Raw genomic sequence first — 27,309 nt, 5'->3', positions numbered from 1 at the left:
TTCGACCCTCGAAGGGAGACTGACCTCTTCAGTCAAGTCCGAAGCAAGACAGTCACACGCAAGTGATGCAACCCATAACGCGTTAAGGCAACGACACCTCAGACTGACAGAAGCGTAAAAACAGAGACGCAGAGGGGGGAGAGAGAGAGAGAGAGAGAGAGAGAGAGAGAGAGAGAGAGAGAGAGAGAGAGAGAGAGAGAGAGAGAGAGAGAGAGAGAGAGAGAGAGAGAGAGAGAGAGAGAGAGAGTGAGAGAGAGAGAGAGAGAGAGAGAGAGAGAGAGTGAGAGAGAGAGAGAGAGAGAGAGCGCTTCAGAACTCCTGACCTGATATTTAGATACACTATTCATTAAATATATTTGTTTGACAGGGAAGCTGTGCTTTTGATGTCTATGTGTGCACGTGCCTGGTCACAGTACTCATCCTGCACCAGCTCGACAGACGTGGGACTTTCAGTATCCATCATCCCAGATATACTCCTGACTAAAGTAACCCAGCTCTCTGTTCCTGCTACAATATCATGTTAACATGGTGCAACATCTTATAAAGCATCAAATCCTAAACAATCCCAAATCTCTTTCATTCACACAAGTGACAGTTTTTTGTTAGTGAGCTGTTTTTGATGAATATGCGCTGGAGATAATGCACAGCTCCAGGTTCATGCTAAATGTGCACCACAATGGTTTACATGCACATTTATTAAGGAATCAACAATTGAGAAGATGAAATCTGGTTTATTAAAGCTTCTGTAAATTCAGACATAAAATCCAGATAGTGATCTTATAAGACAGGGAGTCCATGAATTGTCTCCACATGGCTTTTCTATTGTTTTGCGATGTATTTCCTCAAAGCACATAGTTCTGGTTCTGGTTTCCTGTGACTGGTCAGAGTGTGTGACTGGATCCAGTGCTGACGCTCATATGAAGCCGTTGAGGGTCAGAAGTGAGGTCTCCTGTGACGTCCGGTGTATTTAGTGTCGGCTCTTACATCCCTGAGAGAAGCAGAAGAACACAACACTCACCACAGCTGAACACACAACACATCAGACGAGCTACAACCGCTAAAGTCAATCAGAATCCGTGTATCATTCGTTCAGTCGTTTTTGATCTAATATTAAAAGTTGAAAAATGAGAAAACAGTTCCTTTTTCATTTAAAAAAAAAAACTTTTTCGTTCTGAGGTAGAAAAATGAATAAACCGCTTGAATATTCGATTTCTACACGTGGGCGGGAATGAAACGCCCCTTTCCTCAGATAACATGGTAACATGGTTCACAAGAAAGCTCTGTTAACTCGTTTATTGCTCGACACAACCCGTACCGGGGAAGAGCCTAAACAGAGCTTTCTTGTGAACCATGTTACCATGTTATCTGAGGAAAGGGGCGTTTCATTCCCGCCCACGTGTAGAAATCGAATATTCAAGCTGTTTATTAATTTTTCTACCTCAGAACAAAAAAAATCAAGCTGAATTCTTGTTTTTTTGGAAAAAAATAAAAAAACGAAAAAGGAACTGTTTTCTCATTTTATAATTTTCAATATTAAATCAAAAAACGACTGAACGAATGATATACGGATTAATCAGCAGTTTCTAAAAATTCATTCTCATTTAGTGCTTTCATTTTCTCAAAGGATTCGCAGTGTCACAGTCTTTCATTAAAGGGATAGTTCACCCAAAAATGTAAATTCTGTCAGTATTTACTCTCCCTCATGTTGTTCAACCCCGTAAGACCTTCGTTCATCTTCGGGACACGAATTAAGATATTTGTAATTAAATCTGAGAGCTGGATCACTCCTCCATAGGCTTCTAAGGGATTGACACTTGCCAGCCCCGAAACGTTATTAAAGACATCGTTAAAATAGTCCAAGTGACTACAGTGGCTCAATCTTAAGTTTATCAAGCGACGAGAATACTTTTTGTGACGTACAACAACAGAAGCGCTGCGCTGTTACACTAGTGAACTGACTAGAGGCCCACAGAGAAGGAAATGAAGAGTTGAAATAAAGTCGTTATTTTTGTTTGTTTTTTGCGCACAAAAAGTATTCTCGTCGTTTGATAAACTTAAGATTGAGCCACTGTAGTCACTTGGACTATTTTAACGATGTCTTTAATAACGTTTCGGGGCTGGCAAGTTTCTATCCCTTAGAAGCCTATGGAGGAGTGATCCAGCTCTCAGATTTCATCACAATTACCTTAATTCGTGTTCCGAAGATGAACGAAGGTCTTACGGGTTGAACAACATGAGGGAGAGTAAATACTGACAGAGTTTTCATTTTTGGGTGAACTATCCCTTTAAAGACCAGTGTCCAAATCCTTGACTTTGACTTCTCGATCAGAAACAGAACTGAAGATAAGAGTTGATATATTCAGTACGACGGTGGATGTAGCCGGTAAATAAGGGTTTAAAATAACCCAAGCTGAAACACACCTCCCCTGCCGGCGGCGTCTCTCCTTCTTCTCCACGATCCAGTCTTTACTCTTCTTCACTGACTTTCCTTTCATATTTTTGAAACGGGACCTTTCATGAGAAAGAGCAGATGTTGAGGAGACATACATGACGTTTCAGGAGTCATGAATATAGAGTACAGTGAGTGTGTGCTGGAGGACTGAATGAAACACGCATGGGAACTGGGATTTAAAGCTCTGATACACACAATATTGCTTCTCTTCGTGTTCTGCTATGAATTGTTCAATGCGTGTGAGGCTCGTGTCACTCCATTAATGAAGCGTATTGTTCTGAGGACACTGCTCTCTAATGGAGCCTTTCATACTCTGATAGTTTTGACAATAAAAGATTATATTATAACTAATACATATTTCCACTATATCCTCCTGCTTTTGTAGTGTAGTATCAGATCGGTTTGTGACCAATACGCAGAATTCATCGGATTCAAATCAGTAAAGGAAAATCATTGGAAGGAAGAAAAAATATAAATGGATTTAAAAAAATAATTACAATAATAAAGAGCACATAAAATGAATATAATGTTAAATCTCAAACATTTTATATTATTCATAATTAGTTATTTCATTATAATTGTAAGTTTGAGATTGTTCTGCATCATGTTACAGAAGGAAAGCGTTTGAGAACCTCTAATGTGTGTGTGAAATATGAAATCAACATGTATATTCAGAGATGTGCTTTACCTCTGTGCTGTAAACTGAGCCTGACTCGACACACCTCTGACAGCCGCCTCCGACTCTAAACCCTGCACAACACAGACAAGCTCATGAACAAGCTCATGTGTGTGTGTGTGTGTGTGTGTAAGTGTGTGTGTGTGTAAGAGTCAGGGAGAATGTGTGTAAGAGTCAGGGAGGGAGAGTGTGTGTAAGAGTCAGGGAGAGTGTGTGTGTGTGTGTGTGTGTGTGTGTGTGTGTGTGTGTGTGTGTGTGTGTGTGTGTGTGTGTGTGTGTGTGCGTGTAAGAGTCAGGGAGAGTGTGTGTGTGTGTGTGTGTGTGTGTGTGCGTAAGAGTCAGGGAGAGTGTGTGTGTGTGTGTGTGTGTGTGTGTGTGTGTGTGTGTGTGTGTGTGTGTAAGAGTCAGGGAGAGAGAGTGTGTGTGTGTGTATGTTTGTGTGTGTGTAAGAGTCAGGGAGAGAGTGTGTGTGTGTGTGTGTGTGTGTGTGTGTGTGTGTGTGTGTGTTCATACTGAGGCTGTACACACCTTGGGTAAAACCCCTGATACACCAGCAAATAAACACAGGAAAAATCTATGGACAAAAACATTTGCAGCGTCACTGGTTATGACACACTAAACACACTCCCGTTAAATATGTTTTCTGATCAACGATGACGGAATATCAAACTGAAGAAGGTACTTTTTGGCTTTGCTGCTGTTGGGATAGTCCACGACCAAACCGCCTGTAAAACCGGCTCTCATGGCCTGAGCCGTTATCAGCTCCAGCTGACAGGAGAAACACAAACTATTACAAACACAAATCATAATCATAACAAATCACAATTTCCATTAAAGGTCCCATATTGTCAAAACTGAAATTTCCTGGTTGTGTTCATGATAACAGAGGTCTAGGAGCTGTGAAACTACCATGTGAGTTTCAAAACAGTCGATCCACAGACACATGCACATTGCACACAGTCTGCATAAAGTAGCTGTGCTTTTTCACGAGCCGTTGTGACTTCCGTATATGTTTATGTCAGAACTACTCAGTCCCCGCCTTCAGTGCCCCCCGAGCACTGCCCCCCAAACACTGCCCCCCCGAGCACTGCCCCCCCCCCGAGCACTGCCCCCCAAACACTGTCACCCCCGAGCACTGCTCCCCTAACACTGCCCCCCTAACACTGCTCCCCTAACACTGCCCCCCTAACACTGCCCCCCTAACACTGCTCCCCGAGCACTGCCCCCCTAACACTGCCCCCCCGAGCACTGCTCCCCGAGCACTGCCCCCCTAACACTGCCCCCGAGCACTGCCCCCCTAACACTGCCCCCGAGCACTGCTTCACTGCCCCCCCGAGCACTGCCCCCCTAGCACTGCCCCCTGAGCACTGCGCCCCTAACACTGCTCCCCGAGCACTGCCCCCGAACACTGCCCCCCGAGCACTGCCCCCTAACACTGCCCCCCCGAGCACTGCTCCCCTAACACTCCCCCCCGAGCACTGCCCCCCTAACACTGCCCCCCCCGAGCACTGCTCCCCTAACACTCCCCCCTGAGCACTGCTCCCCTAACACTGCCCCCCCGAGCACTGCTCCCCTAACACTGCTCCCCCGAGCACTGCCCCCCTAACACTGCCCCCCCGAGCACTGCTCCCCTAACACTCCCCCCCGAGAACTGCCCCCCTAACACTCCCCCCCGAGCACTGCCCCCCTAACACTGCCCCCCCGAGCACTGCTCCCCTAACACTACCCCCCCGAGCACTGCCCCCCTAACACTGCCCCCCGAGCACTGCCCCCCCAAGCACTGCTCCCCTAACACTGCCCCCCGAGCACTGCTCCCGAGCACTGCCCCCCGAGCACTGCTCCCCTAACACTGCCCCCCGAGCACTGCTCCCCTAACACTGCCCCCCGAGCACTGCTCCCGAGCACTGCCCCCCGAGCACTGCCCCCCCCGAGCACTGCTCCCCTAACACTGCCCCCCCGAGCACTGCTTCCCGAGCACTGCTCCCCGAGCACTGCCCCCCCTAACACTGCCCCCCCGAGCACTGCCCCCCTAAGACTGCCCCCCCGAGCACTGCTCCTCTAACACTGCCCCCTGAGCACTGCGCCCCTAACACTGCTCCCCGAACACTGCCCCCTAACACTGCCCCCCCGAGCACTGCTCCCCTAGCACTGCCCCCCGAGCACTGCCCCCCTAACACTGCCTCCCCGAGCACTGCCCCCCTAACACTGCCCCCCCGAGCACTGCTCCCCTAACACTCCCCCCCGAGCACTGCCCCCCTAACACTGCCCCCCCGAGCACTGCTCCCCGAGCACTGCTCCCCGAGCACTGCTCCCCGAGCACTGCCCCCCGAGCACTGCCCCCCGAGCACTGCCCCCCTAACACTGCCCCCCCCGAGCACTGCTCCCCTAACACTGCCCCCCCGAGCAATGCTCCCCTAACACTGCCCCCCCGAGCACTGCTCCCATAACACTGCCCCCCCTAACACTACCCCCCCGAGCACTGCTCCCCTAACACTGCCCCCCCGAGCACTGCTCCCCTAACACTGCCCCCCCGAGCACTGCTCCCCTAACACTGCCCCCCCGAGCACTGCTCGCCTAACACTGCCCCCCCGAGCACTGCTCCCCGAGCACTGCTCCCCTAACACTGCCCCCCGAGCACTGCTCCCCTAACACTGCCCCCCCGAGCACTGCTCCCCGAGCACTGCTCCCCTAACACTGCCCCCCCGAGCACTGCTCCCCGAGCACTGCCCCCCCGAGCACTGCTCCCCTAACACTGCCCCCCCGAGCACTGCTCCCCGAGCACTGCCCCCCTGAGCACTGCTCCCCTAACACTCCCCCCCGAGCACTGCTCCCCTAACACTGCCCCCCCGAGCACTGCTCCCCTAACACTGCCCCCCCTTACACTGCCCCCCCGAGCACTGCTCCCTCCTGTGTGCGGGTTGCAGGAGAATAAAACGAATCGTGGGACTACCGCAAAAATAGAAATATCTAAAAATAAAACATCTAAAAACAAATAATTTGTTATTCATATGTTGCACAAAAGCAACAAGAATAACTAAAACTAAATAAAAACGATTTACAGGCCAGAACGAGTTTCTATTTATAACATGTGTGCAGCGTTGAGCAATGTAGCCAATCACAGACGTGTGATGATTTCTTGAACGCAATGGCCAATCAGAAGCATTTAAGATAGACTCCCCTCAACTCTCAAAACTGAGTTTTTGTTCAGTACTGAATTCTGCATGCTGGCAAATCCTCGGATTATAACAACGAAGTGTAGACATTATGAAAGATTTATTGTGCCGTCAGCGTCATTGAAAATAACAGAGCTTTGTGAGATCGCGATGAACTGAGATGTTAGTTTTTTAAGAATTATTAAGGGAGCACACTTTGCGCTATTTCTGTCATGCCAAACCATGCTCGTAGTAGCCTAGGCTTGCTTTTATGATAAATTAATAGTGGTTTGTGAATGTTTACGCTTTAATAACAAATCATTTATCACCATCATTACAGGTGTTTTATTTACCTTACCTGTGAGCATCACCAAGCCACAGCAGGATACAGCACACATGACCATATTACCTGTGGTTGGCCTGGCCGTGCGTCACTCAGAAAACAACAGGCCAATCAGAAGAGAGCTTCATGAATATTAATTAGACCGCCTAAAATCGACCTGTTCTTGACAGAGCTCCTGAGAAAGGAGCTGGAAAAATATATTGAGATGGTTTCTGGTACTTATACCGCAAATATTCTTAAGGACACCAAAACCTAAAATAAAACTCCAGAAAGGTTTACAATATGGGACCTTTAGGTTAGTTTTTTTTTCAAAGCAGAAGAAAGGAAAGGGTGAAAAAGAAAAGATGGCAGACCAGAATAAGACATTTTTATAAGTCCCCCTGTGGTGAAAATCCAGCTTTTAATGTTGTTTACATGTCTATGTGGTCTTTTTAATATGCTTTAAGATAAACCATGTGTAAATTCATAAGTCGATACCATTAAGGGAGTATTTTCTCCTTAAACTGCAGTGAACCAAAGACAGTCTCAAAAACACGCTTTGGTGTGTTTTCCAAAAATCGCTGGTGTTTCTGACGTCACAAACTACCTTGTAACCAATCAGATCAACGTGTGATCGTCAACGAGTGGATCTCTGAGCTGAGTGAGTGAGTGGAGGCGGGGAGAACAGTGTCGAGTTACATTCAAGACATGAAGACATTTTTTTCCAAGGAAAAAACATTTAAATATGTAATTTCGGTGATCAAAGATGAGTTTTAAGGGATAAAATCATTGACTACAGGGGGACTGTAACTGTTTGCCTAAACTCAACCGAGCAGGTGAAACAGTCCAGATCTGCAGCTACTGATAGTAAATCCTGCAGGTTTTATGCAATGAGAGAAAAGCAGGAATAATATCATGAGATCCCGACCTGCTCTGAGTTCTCCGGGTAAATCTGGAAGACGGCGCGCGCTCCTCTCGTCTACAACAACAACATCATCATCATCATCATCATCATCATCATCAGTCTGTGAGTTCCTGCCGTGTGAAAGTGATTAAACTCACCAGTGTGGAGTACAGGGAGCTGAAGAAGCGGTACAGTCTCTTCGGAGGACTGTGTGTTTTCTTATCTGCGTTACACAGCCACTGCAGCGCTGAAATACTGAACACACACGCGTTACACAGCCACTGCAGCGCTGAAATACTGAACACACACACACCATGTGACTCCACACAAGCTGCTCACACACACACCTCTCCACGAGCTCATACCTCACACACACCTCTCCACGAGCTCATACACTCCTCTCCACGAGCTCATACCTCACACACACCTCTCCACGAGCTCATACCTCACACACGCCTCTCCACGAGCTCATACCTCACACACACCTCTCCTCGAGCTCATACCTCACACACACCTCTCCACGAGCTCATACCTCACACACACCTCTCCACGAGCTCATACCTCACACACACACACACACATACCTCTCCACGAGCTCATACCTCACACACACACACACAGACACACTCACAATGCGACTCCACACAAGCTGCTCACACACACCTCTCCACGAGCTCATACCTCACACACAACTCTCCTCGAGCTCATACCTCACACACACCTCTCCACGAGCTCATACCTCACACACACCTCTCCACGAGCTCATACCTCACACACACACACACACATACCTCTCCACGAGCTCATACCTCACACACACACACACAGACACACTCACAATGCGACTCCACACAAGCTGCTCACACACACCTCTCCACGAGCTCATACCTCACACACAACTCTCCACGAGCTCATACCTCACACACACCTCTCCACGAGCTCATACCTCACACACACCTCTCCTCACACACACCTCTCCACGAGCTCATACCTCACACACACCTCTCCACGAGCTCATACCTCACACACACACACACACCTCTCCACGAGCTCATACCTCACACACACACACACACACACACACACACACACACACACAGACACACTCACAATGTGACTCCACACAAGCTGCTCACACACACCTCTCCACGAGCTCATACCTCACACACACACACACACACACACACACACCTCTCCACGAGCTCATACCTCACACACACCTCTCCACGAGCTCATACCTCACACACACCTCTCCACGAGCTCATACCTCACACACACTTCTCCACGAGCTCATACCTCACACACACCTCTCCACGAGCTCATACCTCACACACACACACACCTCTCCACGAGCTTATACCTCACACACACCTCTCCACGAGCTCATACCTCACACACACACACACCTCTCCACGAGCTCATACCTCACACACACACACACACACACACACACACCTCTCCACGAGCTCATACCTCACACACACCTCTCCACGAGCTCATACCTCACACACACCTCTCCACGAGCTCATACCTCACACACACTTCTCCACGAGCTCATACCTCACACACACCTCTCCACGAGCTCATACCTCACACACACACACACTTCTCCACGAGCTCATACCTCACACACACCTCTCCACGAGCTCATACCTCACACACACACACACCTCTCCACGAGCTCATACCTCACACACACACACTCACAATGTGACTCCACACAAGCTGCTCACACACACCTCTCCACGAGCTCATACCTCACACACACACACACACACACACACACTCACCTCTCCATGAGCTCATACCTCACACACACCTCTCCACGAGCTCATACCTCACACACACACACACACACACCTCTCCACGAGCTTATACCTCACACACACCTCTCCACGAGCTCATACCTCACACACACACACTCACAATGTGACTCCACACAAGCTGCTCACACACACCTCTCCACGAGCTCATACCTCACACACACACACACACAGACACACTCACTATGTGACTCCACACAAGCTGCTCACACACACCTCTCCACGAGCTCATACCTCACACACACACACACACACACACACACACACACACACACTCACCTCTCCATGAGCTCATACCTCACACACACCTCTCCACGAGCTCATACCTCACACACACACCTCAATGAGCTCATACCTCACACACACACACACACACACACATCCCTCCATGAGCTCATACCTCACGCAGCCGTCGAACGTGCCCGGTCTGAAGGGCATCCCCTGACCCATGTCTGCCAGCACCAGATCTCCCTCCACCTCCCGCCGCAGCGCCACGTCTGCACACACACACACACGTTCTAACACTGCAGCGCACTGATGCAATCACTTTGCTACAGATGTAAGATATGAATATCAATCTGATGCTATAATGAGAAGGTGTGTGTGTGTGTGTGTTGTAGCACCTCTACATATTAATATTTAATTAATGTCAGTAATATATGTAAAGTGAAAAGAATTAAGGTTGTCAAGTCTTTATCTCTTGACTGATAAAACAATGATGTTATATTAACTCCATTTCCCATAATGCTGTGCTGGACTCGGACAGTTGTGTTCCCCGAAGGCGTCGTAGTTTATTTTTAAATGAACAAAAATTGAGTACGCTTGCTGAGGCGGCAGTTGTAGCAGACGAGTTTGTGCTGACAACGGTCTTCCCTTCTTCCCTTCATGAACTTCTGACGATCATGTGTGCTAGCACTCGTTATCCTGAAGCTTTGTGTGTGTGTGTGTGAGAGAGAGAGAGAGATAGTGTGTCTGAGAGTGAGTGTGTGTGTGAATGAGTGCGAGTGTGTGTGTGTGTGTGTGTGTGTGAATGAATGCGAGTGTGTGTATGTGTATGAGAGTGTGTCTGAGAGCAAGCGTGTGTGTATTTTTTCACCCAGCATGGCTGTGCTGATGTCCACACCAACCCAGTAGTGTCCGACCTCAGATAAATGATCTCCACTGAGTCCAGATCCACAGCTGTCGGGTTCAAGCAGGAGAAACAGGTCAGCATGATGTTACCAGTGTAATAACAGCATAATAACAGTGCATTACCAGTGTACTACCAATGCATTACCAGTCTATTAACAGTGTAATAACAGTGTATTACATGTGTATTAACAGTGTAACAACTGTGTATTACATGTGTATTAACAGTGTAACAACTGTGTATTAACAGTGTAATAACAGTGTATTAATAGTGTAACAACTGTGTATTACATGTGTATTAACAGTGTAACAACTGTGTATTAACAGTGTATTAAAAGTGTAACAACTGTGTATTACATGTGTATTAACAGTGTAATAACAGTGTATTATATGTGTAACAACAGTGTATTAACAGTGTATTAAAAGTGTAACAACTGTGTATTACATGTGTATTAATAGTGTAACAACAGTGTATTACATGTGTATTAATAGTGTAACAACTGTGTATTACATGTGTAATAACAGTGTATTACATGTGTAACAACAGTGTATTACATGTGTAATAACAGTGTAATAACAGTGTATTACCAGTGTAACAACTGTGTATTACATGTGTATTAATAGTGTAACAACTGTGTATTACATGTGTAATAACAGTGTATTACATGTGTAACAACAGTGTATTAACAGTGTAATAACAGTGTATTACCAGTGTAACAACTGTGTATTACATGTGTATTAACAGTGTAATAATATTGTAATAACAGTGTATTAACAGTGTAATAACAGTGTATTAACAGTGTATTAACAGTGTATAAACAGTGTAATAACAGTGTATTAACAGTGTAATAACAGTGTAATAACAGTGTATTAACAGTGTATAAACAGTGTAATAACAGTGTATTACCAGTGTAACCACAGTGTAATAACAGTGTCATAAGTGTAAAACTAGTCCTGGGCGGAGTATGGAGTCTGTGCGATATAAAAACGAGCGGAGGACGCAGAGTGAGCTGCATAATCCTTTAATAAGGGCTTCAGAATAACTGTTAACATGTCTAGATTACAGCAGCCTCTGCCCTGATAGACACTCAGATACTGGAGATTGTGGTGTTTTCCTCAGTGCATAGAAATTATTCTGACTTAAACATACATATTACTAAAATAATAGTAGCCATACTAAAGCAATAAGCCGCTTGAAGCCCTGTTTTACAGTGATTTTAGAACAGCTCAGGGGCGTTGATAGACTCGACGCGGAGCAAAACCCCTGAGCTAAACTCACTGTAAATCACGGCTTCAAGGGGCAATAAAACGGTTACTCCATAAAAATATTCATTTTAAGATTTTTTTACGAATTTTTTTTATTTGTTGATTTTTGCCTTTATTGTGATAGGATAGTACAGAGTGGACAGGAAGCGAGGTGGGAGAGAGACGGGGGACGGGATCGGGAAAGGTCCACGAGCCGGGATTCGAACTCGGGTCGCCCGAAGCACAACGGCACTATATGTCGGCGCTGCCCATGAGGCTATCGGTGCCGACAAAAAAAAAATCATTTTAATATTTATTTTATTCATAAAGCAACAAAAATATAACCTTATAACACATTATTTCTCCGCCAAGCAATGCAGTTCCAAAGAGGTTTCTAAGCAACACATGCAGCAATAAAGCATCAAAAAAAGCAGCTGCGCAGTAACACTGATTTAATGCGGTCAAAGGTGTGTGTGTGTGTGTGTGTGATTTACAACGGCTTTGAACGCGGCTCAACCAATCAGAATCAAGGACTGGAACTATCTGGTTTATAATGTGATTTTAACCCGTTGTGCACATATAGCACAGCCTACGTTACATGCACTATATCTGTTATCATAGCCTTTAAAGGTCCCATATTATGCAAAATTCACTTTTGCATGGTGTTAGGACATAAATGTGTGTTGGCAGTGTGTGTACACAACCACCCAGTAGTGACAAAAATCCACTCACTCATTTTTTATTAATCCCCATAAATCATCAGCAGTGTCTCCCCACGACCTGTTTTCAGAATGTTTTAGTGACGTCACTAAGTACAGGCCCCGCCCACGAGTGTTGACAGACACTGCCGTCCTAACATAGCCCCGCCCTGATCGAGTTCACAGCTGCTGCACTGACGAGAATGGCTGGGTGTATTAATCCACATAGCTCTCTCTATTTACTCCCGAAATCTGAGGCAGCCGCTGAAGACGAGGTGGAATTATTTAGTTTTTAAAGAAAATGCTCCCTCAACTCTACCGAAATTCGTTTATGTACTTGCGCACTTCTTATATCTTACCGTTTACTCAGCTCTTACGGTGAGTTTCTGAAGTAAAACTGACGCTTCATCTTTTGTGTTATGTACAATAAACTTTATTAAACTCATCAGTATATGTTTGACCATCATTCGGACCTGGTGCGAAACAGCAGACTTGTACGCTATAAATAGTGGCTACATACAAGCAGATGACAAATACGTTATAACCGTAATTAAGCTACTAAACTATACCTGTTCCATCTCTATACAGCACTCAGACTCTGTAGGCAGTATTGTCCGACTCCGGGTCGAAATGAACACCGTTACTGAGAGTTTCTGATATTATTATCATCATTCTGTGAGATGAACTTGTCCTGAGACTGAGCGCGAGCTCTTGAAGCTCCGCCCCCTTTCCGTGCTCATTTGCATTTAAACGGCACACACTAAAACAGCGCGTTTTTCTGAGCACCAAAAAATGACAATTTAAACATGCTGTAAAAAATGATCTGTCGGGTATTTTGAGCTAAAACTTCACATACACACTCTGGGGACATCGGAGACTTATTTTACATCTTGTGAAAAGGGGCATAATATGGGACCTTTAATGTGGGACAACATTGGGCAGGATGTGAAAAATAACATTTTTTAATATAAATACATATTTTTTTCTTTATTGAAACAGAAATGTGTGTTTATATTACCCCACATCCAGCAGATAACAGGCCTGATCCTCTGGCAGACTGAGCAGCTCGACCGCCCGCTCCGACATCTGAGTCTGGATCTCGATTATCCGGGAGCTGCCGACACACACACACACACACACACACACACACACACACACACACACACACACACACACACAAAGCAATTAATTAGTTAAATATGGACAGCAAAATAAAATGTATCTTGCACAAAAGCAGCTCATAAGTGTCAGTCAGTAACAGCGGTCGGTTCCCCGCGTCTCGACTCACTTCTGGGAGTATTTCTTGGCCTCCTCTTCATTATAGTACTGTAAATGTGGAAAACAACAACAGGCATTTGTATAAATGATACACACAGCACATACAGTACAGCCACACACACCAAGGGAATACACCGATCCTGAATAGATGTCAAAAATCATTTTTTTTCTACATTTTTTCCTTCCTCTAATAGCGTAATATTGCCGTGACTGGAGCGCGGGACTGTGACAGAGACGCACGACGGCTGAGCGCCAAATCCGAACACACCCTCGTCGCTAAAGGCTAATGTATGGAAAATTGACAATTTCATTGTGACGTATTTGGTATTTTTTGTATGAGAGCTGCTCTGTGTGGTTCGGTTTGCACATCTGTTACACACAGCTTTACTGTCCTGCGCTCCACAGTGTGTGTCAGTGCAATCCCTGTCACACACAGCTGCAGTTTGACTGCGCTCTCTGCAGATGATCATTCACTTTTTTTGTATAAGCTGTTTTTGATTGTGGTACACAGCAACAATCGCAAGTCATAACTCTTTATTATTTTAGTTGGGTATAAGAGCGGCTTTGTATGTTAAAACTAATAATTCAGAATATGCGTAAGTCCACAAGCATTTTCAGGGTTCCCGACTGCAACCATTTTTTGAGAATGTGCGAGTTAAAATTGAATGTGGTCGCATGTGCGAGTGCATGGTCATGTACTACTCCAGCAGCTGCGTAACTTATGCTCCCAGTGAACGAGTACATCATAAATCCATTCTCCAAACCGTGTTTTGGTCATGTACTACTCCAACCCCATGAACCGTGTTTTTGACTTATCCTGCATCACTACGATACGCCTGTAATAAGTGTTTATATTCGGACTATTTGATCCCGGGGTCGTCTCGGCTGCGGAGTCGCCCGGTGTCTCGCCATAGACATTAACGGAGAGAAGCTACAATGCTCTTCCGCATTAACGAACGAACACGTCACGCGCATCGCACACTGATGGTGAAACGTGTCAATTAGGAATTCAGGAATCAAGGGATATAAAAATGAAAAGAACATGTTTTTTTAATAGTTTTTTGATTTGATAGTTAAAATATTAAAACGTTTTGCTAACATGAGGTCTTGTGTCACTGTCGGTCTATTTAAAAATCACTGCAAAACTAGGATATGCAGATTAAGACACGTTACTATTCATCAGCATGCACTGATTAATCCCACGGCAGGTTGCAAAAGAAAAAAAGCTGCAACCAGTGGAAAAGTTAGTCTGGAGCCTGATTATGTTTGTATGAGAGCTGCTGTTACATGACTCTATATTTATGAATGAAAGATGTTTGTGATTTTGCAACAGCAAAAAAAATTATTTTATTTTTTGTCTGAAGGATTATATTGCTCATTGCACATAACAGGAGGATGTTGGATCGAAGTCTGTTATTCAATGTTAGAGAGTTTGTATCATTTATGCCGCAGGCACACATTTATTGTCCTGTTGGTTCTCTGATATGTTGGGACGTATGCTGGCAAATGTAACCTTACAGTTGACCGGCCAAATCACTTCCATTTGGTTTATTAATAAAAGATATTGGAAGTAATGTCTTTATGGGTCATTATAAATACTTTGCTTTAAAAGTACCAAGTAGTCAAACAAAAGTAGTCGTTTTAGCATCGCATCGCGAGGTGCCTAGACCCATAACACTAACACACTAACACACACTATGATTAACGTTTGATTAATGCTATTTTCTTTCAGCATGCCTACAAATATGATTGGTTGCTGTTAATCTACTAATTGGTTGTTTAGTAAAATCTTATCGGCCAAATGGCTCCTTCACAAACACGCAGACTCTTTAAAAAAAGAAAATGTCTTTATTTATTCTGCAAAACTGTTCAAATGTTTACTGTCTTCAAATATTTACTGAATGTCAAGATCATTCGCTTAATTAAAAACCCGAACTGAATCCTGTTTCTTTTCAGATTCAATAATTGATCATTATTATGATGAATTATTTGGATAATTTAGCAATTAAACTCGTGGAGAAGAACTGAACACAGAAATGACTGAAATATGGAAATAAAGAATAATAACTCATAGCGAGTGTGTCAGTGTCGCAGATATTAAAGGACTGATCGTCAGGCTCGTCTGTATATGTGTTTTGTATATTGTTTGTTGTGTACATGTTCATAAAAGCCCATTTCAACACTAGAAGAGTAAGTTAAGTTCACTCACCACCTCTGGAGGAGCCATATGCTCAGGTCTACGGCAAGACATGATGATACTGACTGAAAATAAACCTGTAACCAGCAACTTCAGATCACAACACTACTGTAACAACACATGTGGAGAACAGCGGAGCCTGGCGAGCGTTGATGACGTCATGTCCCGGCGACAGAAACAGCGCGAGCCTCCCTCGAGACGCATTCAAATATCACGATGTGCTCTGTACTAGAGAATATTATATTTTACTTTTAAAGAGTTGGTATCTGATATACAAACGAAGATCTTACGCGTCAGTCTCTTAGTGAAAGAATAAAAATAATTAACTAGTAATTACAGTCCACTGTGATTTGTCCGATCTGAAAAGCGCTGAGAGAAGTAACAGCTGCGAGTGACCTACGTCACTTCAGATGCGTTATTATTTACATCGACATTATTATGACAACGATGAACTATATTACAGTCTAGCGTTAAAATGGGAGAATCGTTATTTTACACAACTTAACTGAAAAATTAGAGACAACAATCGAGCCCTGCCCATTTGATCATTTATTTTTTATTGCAAAACATACAAAATAACATGTTTATGATATACAACTTTGTACATTATACAAAATGCATTAATGATATGTACAATGTCATCATAATACACGTGAGAAAAGAAGAGTTAAAGAGCTGGGGAAAAAATAATAATAATGAAAGAAGACAGAGAAAAAGTCCTTACAGATTGAAGACGTTCTACTTGCTTTCTTATTTATTGACGATGTAATTGTATTAAGATACATTTGTTGTTGGTAAACTTACATTCATGGATATAGAATTGGCAAAGAAGATAAATCAAATGTATAACAACGCAAGCATTATTTTTAGTAAGTTCAGAATCAAAGTATCCAAAAATAATGTTTTTAAAAGTTATGGATATATCTAGTTGGATATGATCTATAATAACTGTGTCAATATTTTCCCAAAGTTGTCTAGTATAGAAACATGACCAAAATAAACGTTTCTGTGTTTTGCAATAAAAAAAAAAGGGAAAGAAACGGTAGAGTACATTATAATGATATCTAAAGTATAATAATGAAAGGAAATGTTTGATTTCCAACTTTAAAACAACAAACATTTAAAATAATTCACATGATGAATGAAGCAATATTTGAAAATGATTTTTAATGCAAATTTTAACAAACAGAAGATACAAAACAGACAAACTTTCAGAAAATAAACAATTTACAGCTCAATAGTCAACAAGAAAGATTATATAAAGAAGTCTATTGAACAGGGAATAGTGTTGTGCGGCCTTGACCAGCAGGTGGCGGCAATGCTCCTACAATCTCTGCATTCAAATAAAGAAGAAGCTCTCTGGAGCCAATAGTACGCAGTTTTCAGTGTATCCTGTCTCTGATTGGTTGATATTTTCATTGTTTTGCCGGAAGTGAGGTCTGGTGATACTGTGGTGATGGCGGAGGTCAGCGGCTGTGTGAGGAGTGGCGCTCACAAACTCTGCTCTATTCAAACACTACGGTCACATTACTATCATTATCATCCTCCTGCGCCACCGGGGACACGCGCGCACAGCAGCCGCCGCACAGCCGCTGACTCTGACTCCTCCGCGCCGCTCCACCGCAGCCGCACCGCGTACTATGACATCCTGAAGGTTTCCCCGAACGCCACGCAAGCGCAGATCAAGAGCGCCTATTATAAGCAGTCGTTCGTGCATCACCCGGACCGGAACCTTGGGCGCAGCGAGGAGGCGGCGCGGAGCTTCGCGCTGGTCGCGGAGGCCTACAGTGTGCTCGGCAGCAGCGGCCTCCGGAGGCGTTACGACCTCGGCACACTCGAGCAGAGCGCCGTGCAGAGCGCCGGGAGACCGGGCTCCTCAGACGCGTCCGGACGGCGGCCTCGACGCGCCGCCAACGCGCACTTCGACTTCGACGCGTTCTATCAGGCGCATTATGGCGAGCAGCTGCAGAGAGAGAAGCAGATGCGACAGCGGGAAGAGCTCCGCCGGAAGCTGCAGGAGGAAAACTTCCGGAAGTGGAAACAGGGGAAAGTGACGGAAGTGACGGCGGCGTTCCTGCTGATCTTTGGAGCTGCTGTTATCATGAGCCTGAAGTCCTCCTGAGGGAGTGTGTGTGTGTGTGTGTTTAACAACAAACGAGAATTAATGACTGACTAATTCACAGATGGATCTGAACTCTTTTAACAGTGAAAGGGTTTCTGTTTCTCTTCTGTCGGAAATTTGTTGTAGGTTATTTATTTCCAGGAATGGATTTAATATCCATGGTGCTTTTGGGGGAACAGTTGAACATTGAACATTGTTATTCACATTTCCGGTGAATGTTCGATTTGTTAGCCTAATTAAGCTGAAAACAAGAATAATAAACCACAAGCCACTCTGTTTATGGTTATGATCATGTCCAGTATGATGGACTGGAAGCACTTGACAAGTTAAAGTCCCCATGAAATCAAAATGGACCACTCTTGTGTTTTTTGGCAGAACTCAACGCAGTGTTGTGGTTAAAACACTGCTTCACTCTGGACAGATGTCAAACTAATATCTGTTAATTGTAGCAAATCTGCTGGTTTACCATCTTCAACAGAGGAAAACCAGGGATTATGAGCGGACACCTGTGTGTGTGTGTATGTGTGCGCGTGTGTGTGCGCGCGCAGCTACAGATGTGTATTCATCCGTTTCAGTCACATGACATCTGCACATCCCCCATATTAATGATCAAAGTAATGGCAGTGAATACAACAATAAATGTATAGGAAAAATTGTCAATCCATTGCAGGTCCCATAAGACATTTTTCATACAAAATTCATCTTTGCACTGCAGAGGTGGCATTTACGGAAGCCCGTTTCCGCCAAAGTTGACTAAAAAAAAAAAAGATAAAACTCGTAATAATGACTTATTTTCTGGCACTTCTCCGCATGCGCTAAGCCGTGGAGCAGAAGGGAGTGCCACGCTAGCGACATCCGCTGGTCAAAGCCGTGTAAATGCATCACAGCAAACATGGCATATGACTTATACTGAAGTCATAATTATGAGAAACTTAAGAGTTACAGATTTATATTTTTAACTCAGCTGTGGCGGAAACGGGCTTCCATAGGCATTAGGTATATTTACAGACTGTTAAATGAGGATCAGAAGTGGCATGAATGTATTTAAATTCATGATGATAACAAAGTTATGAGATTAAGATTTTAAACAGAAGGGTTTGAATATAGAAATATTAAATGATTTAAATAAATGAAATAAAATAAAACCGCCAGTAGGGGGTGGCAAGTCACTGTCTTTGTCACTGAATCTCATTCAATCCATTTGTTCAAACGACTGATTCATTCAGGAACAAATCAAGCGACTGTGTTTATGAATGACTCACTGAATCATTGACTCACTCTATTCGTTTGAAAACGCAGATTGATTCATAAATGAAACGTCAGTGTTTACCCAGAGATGCGCTGTGACTAGTGTAACAGCGTAGTGCTTCTGTGTTGTACGTCACACGCATCACACACACATGACTAGCGTCAGCCAATAGTGAGCCTGCGTGTGACGTACAACACCGAAACACTACGCTATCACACTACGTGAACACTTTTGGGTGAACTATCCGTTTAAGTAGTGTTTGATCTAGTGTGAGAAGTTCACTAAAGACAGAATATCTCTCTTCATTCCTCAGACTGTCTCGTCAGTCGCTTTATTCACAGAAATATAAAGTTTAATGTGAAGGTCATCACTTCATACAAAAGCTCAGAATGATCAAAACTCATTCCACTACTAGCTTAAAAACTTAATATAAAATCAAAACTCAGCAGTAGACAAGAAATAGTGACTAAATAAAACGAGGGAAATGTATGCGAACTGCAATTCAGCAATCATTTTCAGTTATTAAAATGATGATGATTATGATGATTGGCGCATGTACCAGCCTGTAAATGTTGAATAAGACATCGAGCACAACATACTCCCTCCCCAAATGTGCGATTCAAGGACTCATAAATGTGAAATATGATCATATCAGCGGGGGAAAGTGAACACAAACCTCAGTGCATCTCCATGCTTTCCTGAGGCTGCAGTGAAGGAGACCTGAAGCTGATGGACACACACAGAAATGACTAACAAACCCGTCAAATAGAAGTGTGTTTCCACTGGGGTTCATGAAGATCTATGTCAAGAGAACACGTCCACAAAACCACATCCATTCTACTTCATCTAAATAAAACATATTCCAGCTCTGAAGCAGACTGGTGTATTTAGGGCTCACTCAAGCATCCACATCTGTGCTGCAAACCAAACGTATCGTGACTAAAACAGCTACAGTGAAAAACTATAGGCCATACCAATGAAGAGTCACGTGACCGCCGCAGAAACTGACATCGCTATCGGCAAGTATAATAATCACAGCATGACAGATCTGACCTTTAGACCAGCCTATTTTACGGCATCGTTACAGTACATCTACCATGGCACAGTGAATTATTTGTTTTCTTTTCAAATGTAGTCAATTGAAAATCATACAAAAACTCTTGATGCTTGAGCCACCCCTAAATATACACCAAAAAGAAAACAAAATGTGCTAAAAAACGATATGAAGTTGTGGACGAAAAGTGCAATAAACTTCGTCTTTTGAACCGCTCTAGAAAAAACCCTTTGACATTAAAGATGGGGCACATTGTGCGATCTGTTCCACAGGAACTGTGCTGTGTGGAAGCCCACATCAGTTAACCAGGCTGCGGGAAGTGGCTATTTTTGGGCTGATATTGTTGAAACCAAAAACCATTTATATTTAAATAGAGTGCCACTGCGTAGAGGTCGACCCATATATTGTTTTCACTGATTAATCTGCGCTGATAGTCTTTATAGAAACGGTTGGCACTGGGGATTCTCCTGAACTGTGTGAGATTAGAGAGAACTGAAATACAGTGATCTACAGCAACAGAACAACTAAATCACAGACTCCACTGAGACACAGGACTATACAGATCCAGAGCCGAATATATAGCATCCATCTATCCATACACCCAAACGTCTATCCATCCATCCATCCATCCACCCAAACATCCATCCATCCATCCATCCATACACCCAAATATCCATCCATCCATACACCCAAACATCTATCCATCCATCCATCCATACACCCAAACATCTATCCATCCATCCATCCATCCACCCAAACATCCATCCATCCATCCATCCATACACCCAAACATCTATCCATCCATCCATCCATACACCCAAACATCCATCCATCCATCCATCCATCCATCCATCCATACACCCAAACATCTATCCATCCATCCATCCATACACCCAAACATCTATCCATCCATCCATCCATACACCCAAACATCTATCCATCCATACACCCAAACATCCATCCATCCATCCATCCATACACCCAAACATCTATCCATCCATACACCCAAACGTCTATCCATCCATCCATCCATACACCCAAACATCTATCCATCCATCCATCCATACACCCAAACATCTATCCATCCATCCATCCATCCATCTATACACCCAAACATCTATCCATCCATCCATCCATACACCCAAACATCTATCCATCCATCCATCTATACACCCAAACATCTATCCATCCATCCATCCATACACCCAAACATCTATCCATCCATCCATCCATACACCCAAACATCTATCCATCCATCCATCTATACACCCAAACATCTATCCATCCATCCATCCATACACCCAAACATCTATCCATCCATCCATCCATCCATACACCCAAACATCTATCAATCCATCCATACACCCAAACATCTATCCATCCATCCATCCATCCATCTATACACCCAAACATCTATCCATCCATCCATCCATACACCCAAACATCTATCCATCCATCCATACACCCAAACATCTATCAATCCATCGATCCATACACCCAAACATCTATCCATCCATCCATCCATACACCCAAACATATATCCATCCATCCATCCATACACCCAAACATATATCCATCCATCCATCCACCCACCCAAACATCTATCCATCCATCCATCCATACACCCAAACATCTATCCATCCATCCATCCATCCATCTATACACCCAAACATCTATCCATCCATACACCCAAACATCTATCCATCCATCCATCCATACACCCAAACATCTATCCATCCATCCATCCATCCATCTATACACCCAAACATCTATCCATCCATCCATCCATACACCCAAACATCTATCCATCCATCCATCCATACACCCAAACATCTATCAATCCATCCATACACCCAAACATCTATCCATCCATCCATCCATCCATCTATACACCCAAACATCTATCCATCCATCCATCCATACACCCAAACATCTATCCATCCATCCATACACCCAAACATCTATCAATCCATCGATCCATACACCCAAACATCTATCCATCCATCCATCCATACACCCAAACATATATCCATCCATCCATCCACCCACCCAAACATCTATCCATCCATCTATCCATACACCCAAACATCTATCAATCCATCGATCCATACACCCAAACATCTATCCATCCATCCATCCATACACCCAAACATATATCCATCCATCCATCCATACACCCAAACATATATCCATCCATCCATCCACCCACCCAAACATATATCCATCCATCCATCCATACACCCAAACATCTATCCATCCATCCATACACCCAAACATCTATCAATCCATCCATCCATACACCCAAACATCCATCCATCCATACACCCAAACATCCATCCATCCATATACCCAAACATCCATCCATCCATACACCCAAACATCCATCCATCCATACACCCAAACATCTATCCATCCATCCATCCATACACCCAAACATCTATCCATCCATCCATCCATCCATATACCCAAACATCTATCCATCCATCCATCCATACACCCAAACATCTATCCATCCATCCATACACCCAAACATCTATCAATCCATCCATCCATACACCCAAACATCCATCCATCCATACACCCAAACATCCATCCATCCATATACCCAAACATCCATCCATCCATACACCCAAACATCCATCCATCCATACACCCAAACATCTATCCATCCATCCATCCATACACCCAAACATCTATCCATCCATCCATCCATATACCCAGACATCTATCCATCCATCCATCCATCCATACACCCAAACATCTATCCATCCATCCATCCATACACCAAACCATCTATCCATCCATCCATCCCTACACCCAAACATCTATCCATCCATCCTTCCACCCAAACATCTATCCATCTATCCATCCATCCATACACCCAAACATCTCTCAATCCATCCATCCATACACCCAACCATCTATCCCTCCATCCATCCATACACCCAAACATATATCCATCCATCCATCCACCCACCCAAACATCTATCCATCCATCCACCCAAACATCTATCCATCCATCCATCCATCCATCCATCCATCCACCCAAACATCTATCAATCCATCCATCCATACACCTAACCATCCATCCATCCATCCACCCAAACATCTATCCATCCATCCATACACCCAAACATCTATCAATCCATCCATCCATACACCCAAACATCTATCCATCCATCCATCCACCCAAACATCTATCCATCCATCCATCCATACACACACCCAAATATCTATCAATCCATCCATTCATATACCCAACCATCTATCCATCCATCCATCCATACACCCATATATACATCCATTCATTCACCCACCCATATATCCATCTATTTACCCATCCACCCATATATCCATCCATTCATTCACCCACCCATATATCCATCTATTTACCCATCCACCCATATATCCATCCATTCATTCACCCACCCATATATCCATCTATTTACCCACCCACCCATATATCCACCCATTCATTCACCCAACCATATATCCATCTATTCACCCACCCACCCATATATCCATCTATTCACCCACCCACCCATATATCCATCTATTCACCCACCCATATATCCATCCATTCATTCACCCACCCATATATCCATCTATTTACCCATCCACCCATATATCCATCTATTCACCCACCCACCCATATATCCATCTATTCACCCACCCATATATCCATCCATTCATTCACCCACCCATATATCCATCTATTTACCCATCCACCCATATATCCATCCATTCATTCACCCACCCATATATCCATCTATTTACCCATCCACCCATATATCCATCCATTCATTCACCCACCCATATATCCATCTATTCACCCACCCATATATCCATCCATTCATTCACCCACCCATATATCCATCTATTTACCCATCCACCCATATATCCATCTATTCACCCACCCACCCATATATCCATCTATTCACCCACCCATATATCCATCCATTCACCCACCCATATATCCATCTATTTACCCATCCACCCATATATCCATCCATTCATTCATCCACCCATATATCCATCTATTTACCCATCCACCCATATATCCATCCATTCATTCACCCACCCATATATCCATCTATTTACCCATCCACCCATATATCCATCTATTCACCCACCCATATATCCATCCATTCATTCACCCACCGATATATATCCATCTATTTACCCATCCACCCATATATCCATCCATTCATTCACCCACCCATATATCCATCTATTTACCCACCCACCCATATATCCACCCATTCATTCACCCAACCATATATCCATCTATTCACCCACCCACCCATATATCCATCTATTCACCCACCCACCCACCCATATATCCATCTATTCACCCACCCATATATCCATCCATTCATTCACCCACCCATATATCCATCTATTTACCCACCCACCCATATATCCATCTATTCACCCATCCACCCATATATCCATCCATTCATTCACCCACCCATATATCCATCTATTTACCCACCCACCCATATATCCACTTATTCATTCACCCACCCATATATCCATCTATTCACCCACCCACCCACCCATATATCCATCTATTCACCCACCCACCCATTCATTCACCCAACCATATATCCATCTATTCACCCATCCACCCATATATCCATCCATCCATTCACCCACACACCCATATATCCATCTATTCACCCACCCACCCATAGATCCATCCATCCATTCACCCACCCATATATCCATCCATTCCCCCAACTATATATCCATTCGCCCAACCATATATCCGCCCAGCAATCCACCCTGCAACTGATCCATCATCTATCCCTTCCATTCACCCACCAATCCATCCACTAGGCTTGCTGCAATAATCGGTGTTACCAGTGTTCAGCCTCAACACCGGTTACATCACTTGCCCACCGTGGCACCGCCCCCTCTGTCATTTAGATTTATTTATAGTAATGAAATAATTTAGTTCAGTTAGAGAACAGACACTATAATTAAAAGCTGAACATGTCTGCTCAATGCAGCATGAGCTGAACGAGTCGCAGCAGGAGTCAGATCTCATTCATCACGAGAGTGAGGAGCTGACTGACAAGATGTGGCGGAAGATTTGGTTTTAAAGCGGAATGTAAAAGCACCTATTTGGCAATATTTCGGATTTAAACCCAATGCTAATAGGGAACCTGCGAAGGATTAATTGTGTTTTTCTAGTTGTGTTTTTTATTAAGAATAATAGCCTAATGAACACACCATTCAAGCTATTGCTGTCCCTGAATTGACGCTAATCCAAAAGCGAAAGTAAAATGTGCACGGGCATTTATAGTAGACAGTCCATGTCCACTAGTGCGGAGCAGAGCCAGTGTTATCAGTTCATTCAGTGTAATCAGTTCATTTAGGGTTATCAGTTCATTTAGTGTTATCAGTTCATGGAAGCTCCACTTCCATTGGGAAGTTCTGTTATGAATGCCCGTGCGCCCGTATTAGTGATTTTAAAGCGAGGTTGAAGAGAGAGAAAAGCTCCAATGCCTCAACACCCTATCACCCACCCGTCCACCTATCATTCACCCACCCATTTATCTATCCATTTACACACCCACCAATCCATCATCCATTCACCCTTCAATCTATGCATCATCCATCTATTCACACACCCACCCACCCATCCATCATCTATCCATCCATCATCTATCCATTCCATCCATCCACACATCCACCCACCCATCCATCATCTATCCATCCATCCACCCATTCATCATCTATGCATCCACACATCCATCATCTATCCATCCATTCACCCATCCATCATCTATCCATCCACCCATCCATCAACTATCCATCCACCCATCCATCATCTATCCATCCACCCATCCATCAACTATCCATCCATCCACCCACCCATCATCTATCCATCCACCCATCCATCAACTATCCATCCATGTGACCATCCATCATCTATCCATCCACCCATCCATCAACTATCCATCATCCATCCATCCGACCATCCATCATCTATCCATCCACCCATCCATCAACTATCCATCATCTATCCATCCATCCATCCATAATCTATCCATCCACCCATCCATCATCTATCCATCCACCCATCCATCATCTATCCATTCCGTCCACCCACACATCCATCATCTATCCATCCATCCACCCATCCATCATCTATCCATCCACCCATCCATCAACTATCCATCCACCCATCCATCATCTATCCATCCATCATCTATCCATTCCGTCCACCCACACATCCACCCACCCATCCATCATCTTTCCATCCGTCCACCCATCCATCATCTATCCATCCACCCATCCATCATCTATCCATCTATCCACCCACCCATCCATCATCTATCCATCCACCCATCCATCATCTATCCATCTATCCACCCACCCATCCATCATCTATCCATCCACCCATCCATCATCTATCCATCCATCCGACCATCCATCATCTATCCATCCACCCATCTATCAACTATCCATCATCCATCCATCCATCCATAATCTATCCATCGACCCATCCATCATCTATCCACCCACCCATCCATCATCTATCCACCCAACCACCCACCCATCATCTATCCATCCACCCATCCATCATCTATCCATCCATCCACCCATCCATCATCTATCCATCCACCATTCCATTCCCCCATCCATCATCTATCCACGCACGTATTCACCCTTTAACATCGACAGAGAAAAAAAGCCAAGATATGAATACAATACATATTATCATTCGGCGTGTACGGTTTGGCTTTCATTTATAATGTTAAAATCTGCCAATTAATCAGTTGTTGGCCCATTTCCCAACTTGACAGAATCCACTTTCGGTCGACCTCTATAACTGCATTGATACATTTAGTTTAGCCCAATTTTTTTTCTTTATAATGTTAAAATCTGCCAATTAATCAGTTGTTGGCCCATTTCCCCACTTGACAGAATCCACTTTCGGTCGACCTCTATAACTGCATTGATACGTTTAGTTTAGCCGAATTATTTTTCTTCAAAA

At 44.0% G+C, this 27,309-nt stretch overlaps 2 protein-coding genes across 2 annotated transcripts; one reads left to right on the top strand and one right to left on the bottom strand.

Annotated features, from left to right (window-relative positions):
- Positions 1 to 711: 711 nt before the first annotated feature.
- bud23 (BUD23 rRNA methyltransferase and ribosome maturation factor) lies at positions 712 to 16,231 on the bottom strand. The gene is made up of 12 exons (XM_077197309.1): positions 15,888 to 16,231; positions 13,689 to 13,726; positions 13,419 to 13,514; positions 10,426 to 10,508; positions 9,730 to 9,826; positions 7,665 to 7,761; positions 7,531 to 7,581; positions 3,811 to 3,896; positions 3,657 to 3,702; positions 3,141 to 3,202; positions 2,422 to 2,511; positions 712 to 988 (listed from the first exon to the last, which is right to left on the bottom strand). Exons 1-12 carry the CDS (start codon positions 15,927 to 15,929, stop codon positions 934 to 936), a joined length of 843 nt encoding a protein of 280 aa, XP_077053424.1. The 5' UTR covers positions 15,930 to 16,231; the 3' UTR covers positions 712 to 933.
- A 190-nt stretch (positions 16,232 to 16,421) lies between these two features.
- dnajc30b (DnaJ (Hsp40) homolog, subfamily C, member 30b) lies at positions 16,422 to 18,657 on the top strand. The gene has a single exon (XM_077197310.1). It carries the CDS (start codon positions 17,332 to 17,334, stop codon positions 17,995 to 17,997), a length of 666 nt encoding a protein of 221 aa, XP_077053425.1. The 5' UTR covers positions 16,422 to 17,331; the 3' UTR covers positions 17,998 to 18,657.
- The last annotated feature ends 8,652 nt before the right edge of the window (positions 18,658 to 27,309 follow it).

The sequence above is a fragment of the Siphateles boraxobius genome, unplaced genomic scaffold (genome assembly GCF_051911475.1).
Source record: "Siphateles boraxobius isolate OS27281-9 unplaced genomic scaffold, OSU_SipBor_1 39, whole genome shotgun sequence".
In the NCBI taxonomy this organism is placed as follows: Eukaryota; Metazoa; Chordata; class Actinopteri; order Cypriniformes; family Leuciscidae; genus Siphateles; species Siphateles boraxobius.
The sequence above is the reverse complement of the archived record's forward strand: the minus strand, read 5'-3'. Positions and strand labels throughout refer to the sequence as shown.

Coding starts and splice junctions, on each gene's coding strand:
- bud23 (XM_077197309.1), bottom strand. CDS start 15,929: ATGTCTTGCCGTAGACCTGAGCATATGGCTCCTCCAGAGGTG. Junction 7,762..9,729: donor ACGTTCGACGGCTGCGTGAG/GTATGAGCTCAT, acceptor GTGTGTGTTCAG/TATTTCAGCGCTGCAGTGGC. Junction 7,582..7,664: donor GCTCCCTGTACTCCACACTG/GTGAGTTTAATC, acceptor TTGTTGTTGTAG/ACGAGAGGAGCGCGCGCCGT.
- dnajc30b (XM_077197310.1), top strand. CDS start 17,332: ATGGCGGAGGTCAGCGGCTGTGTGAGGAGTGGCGCTCACAAACTCTGC.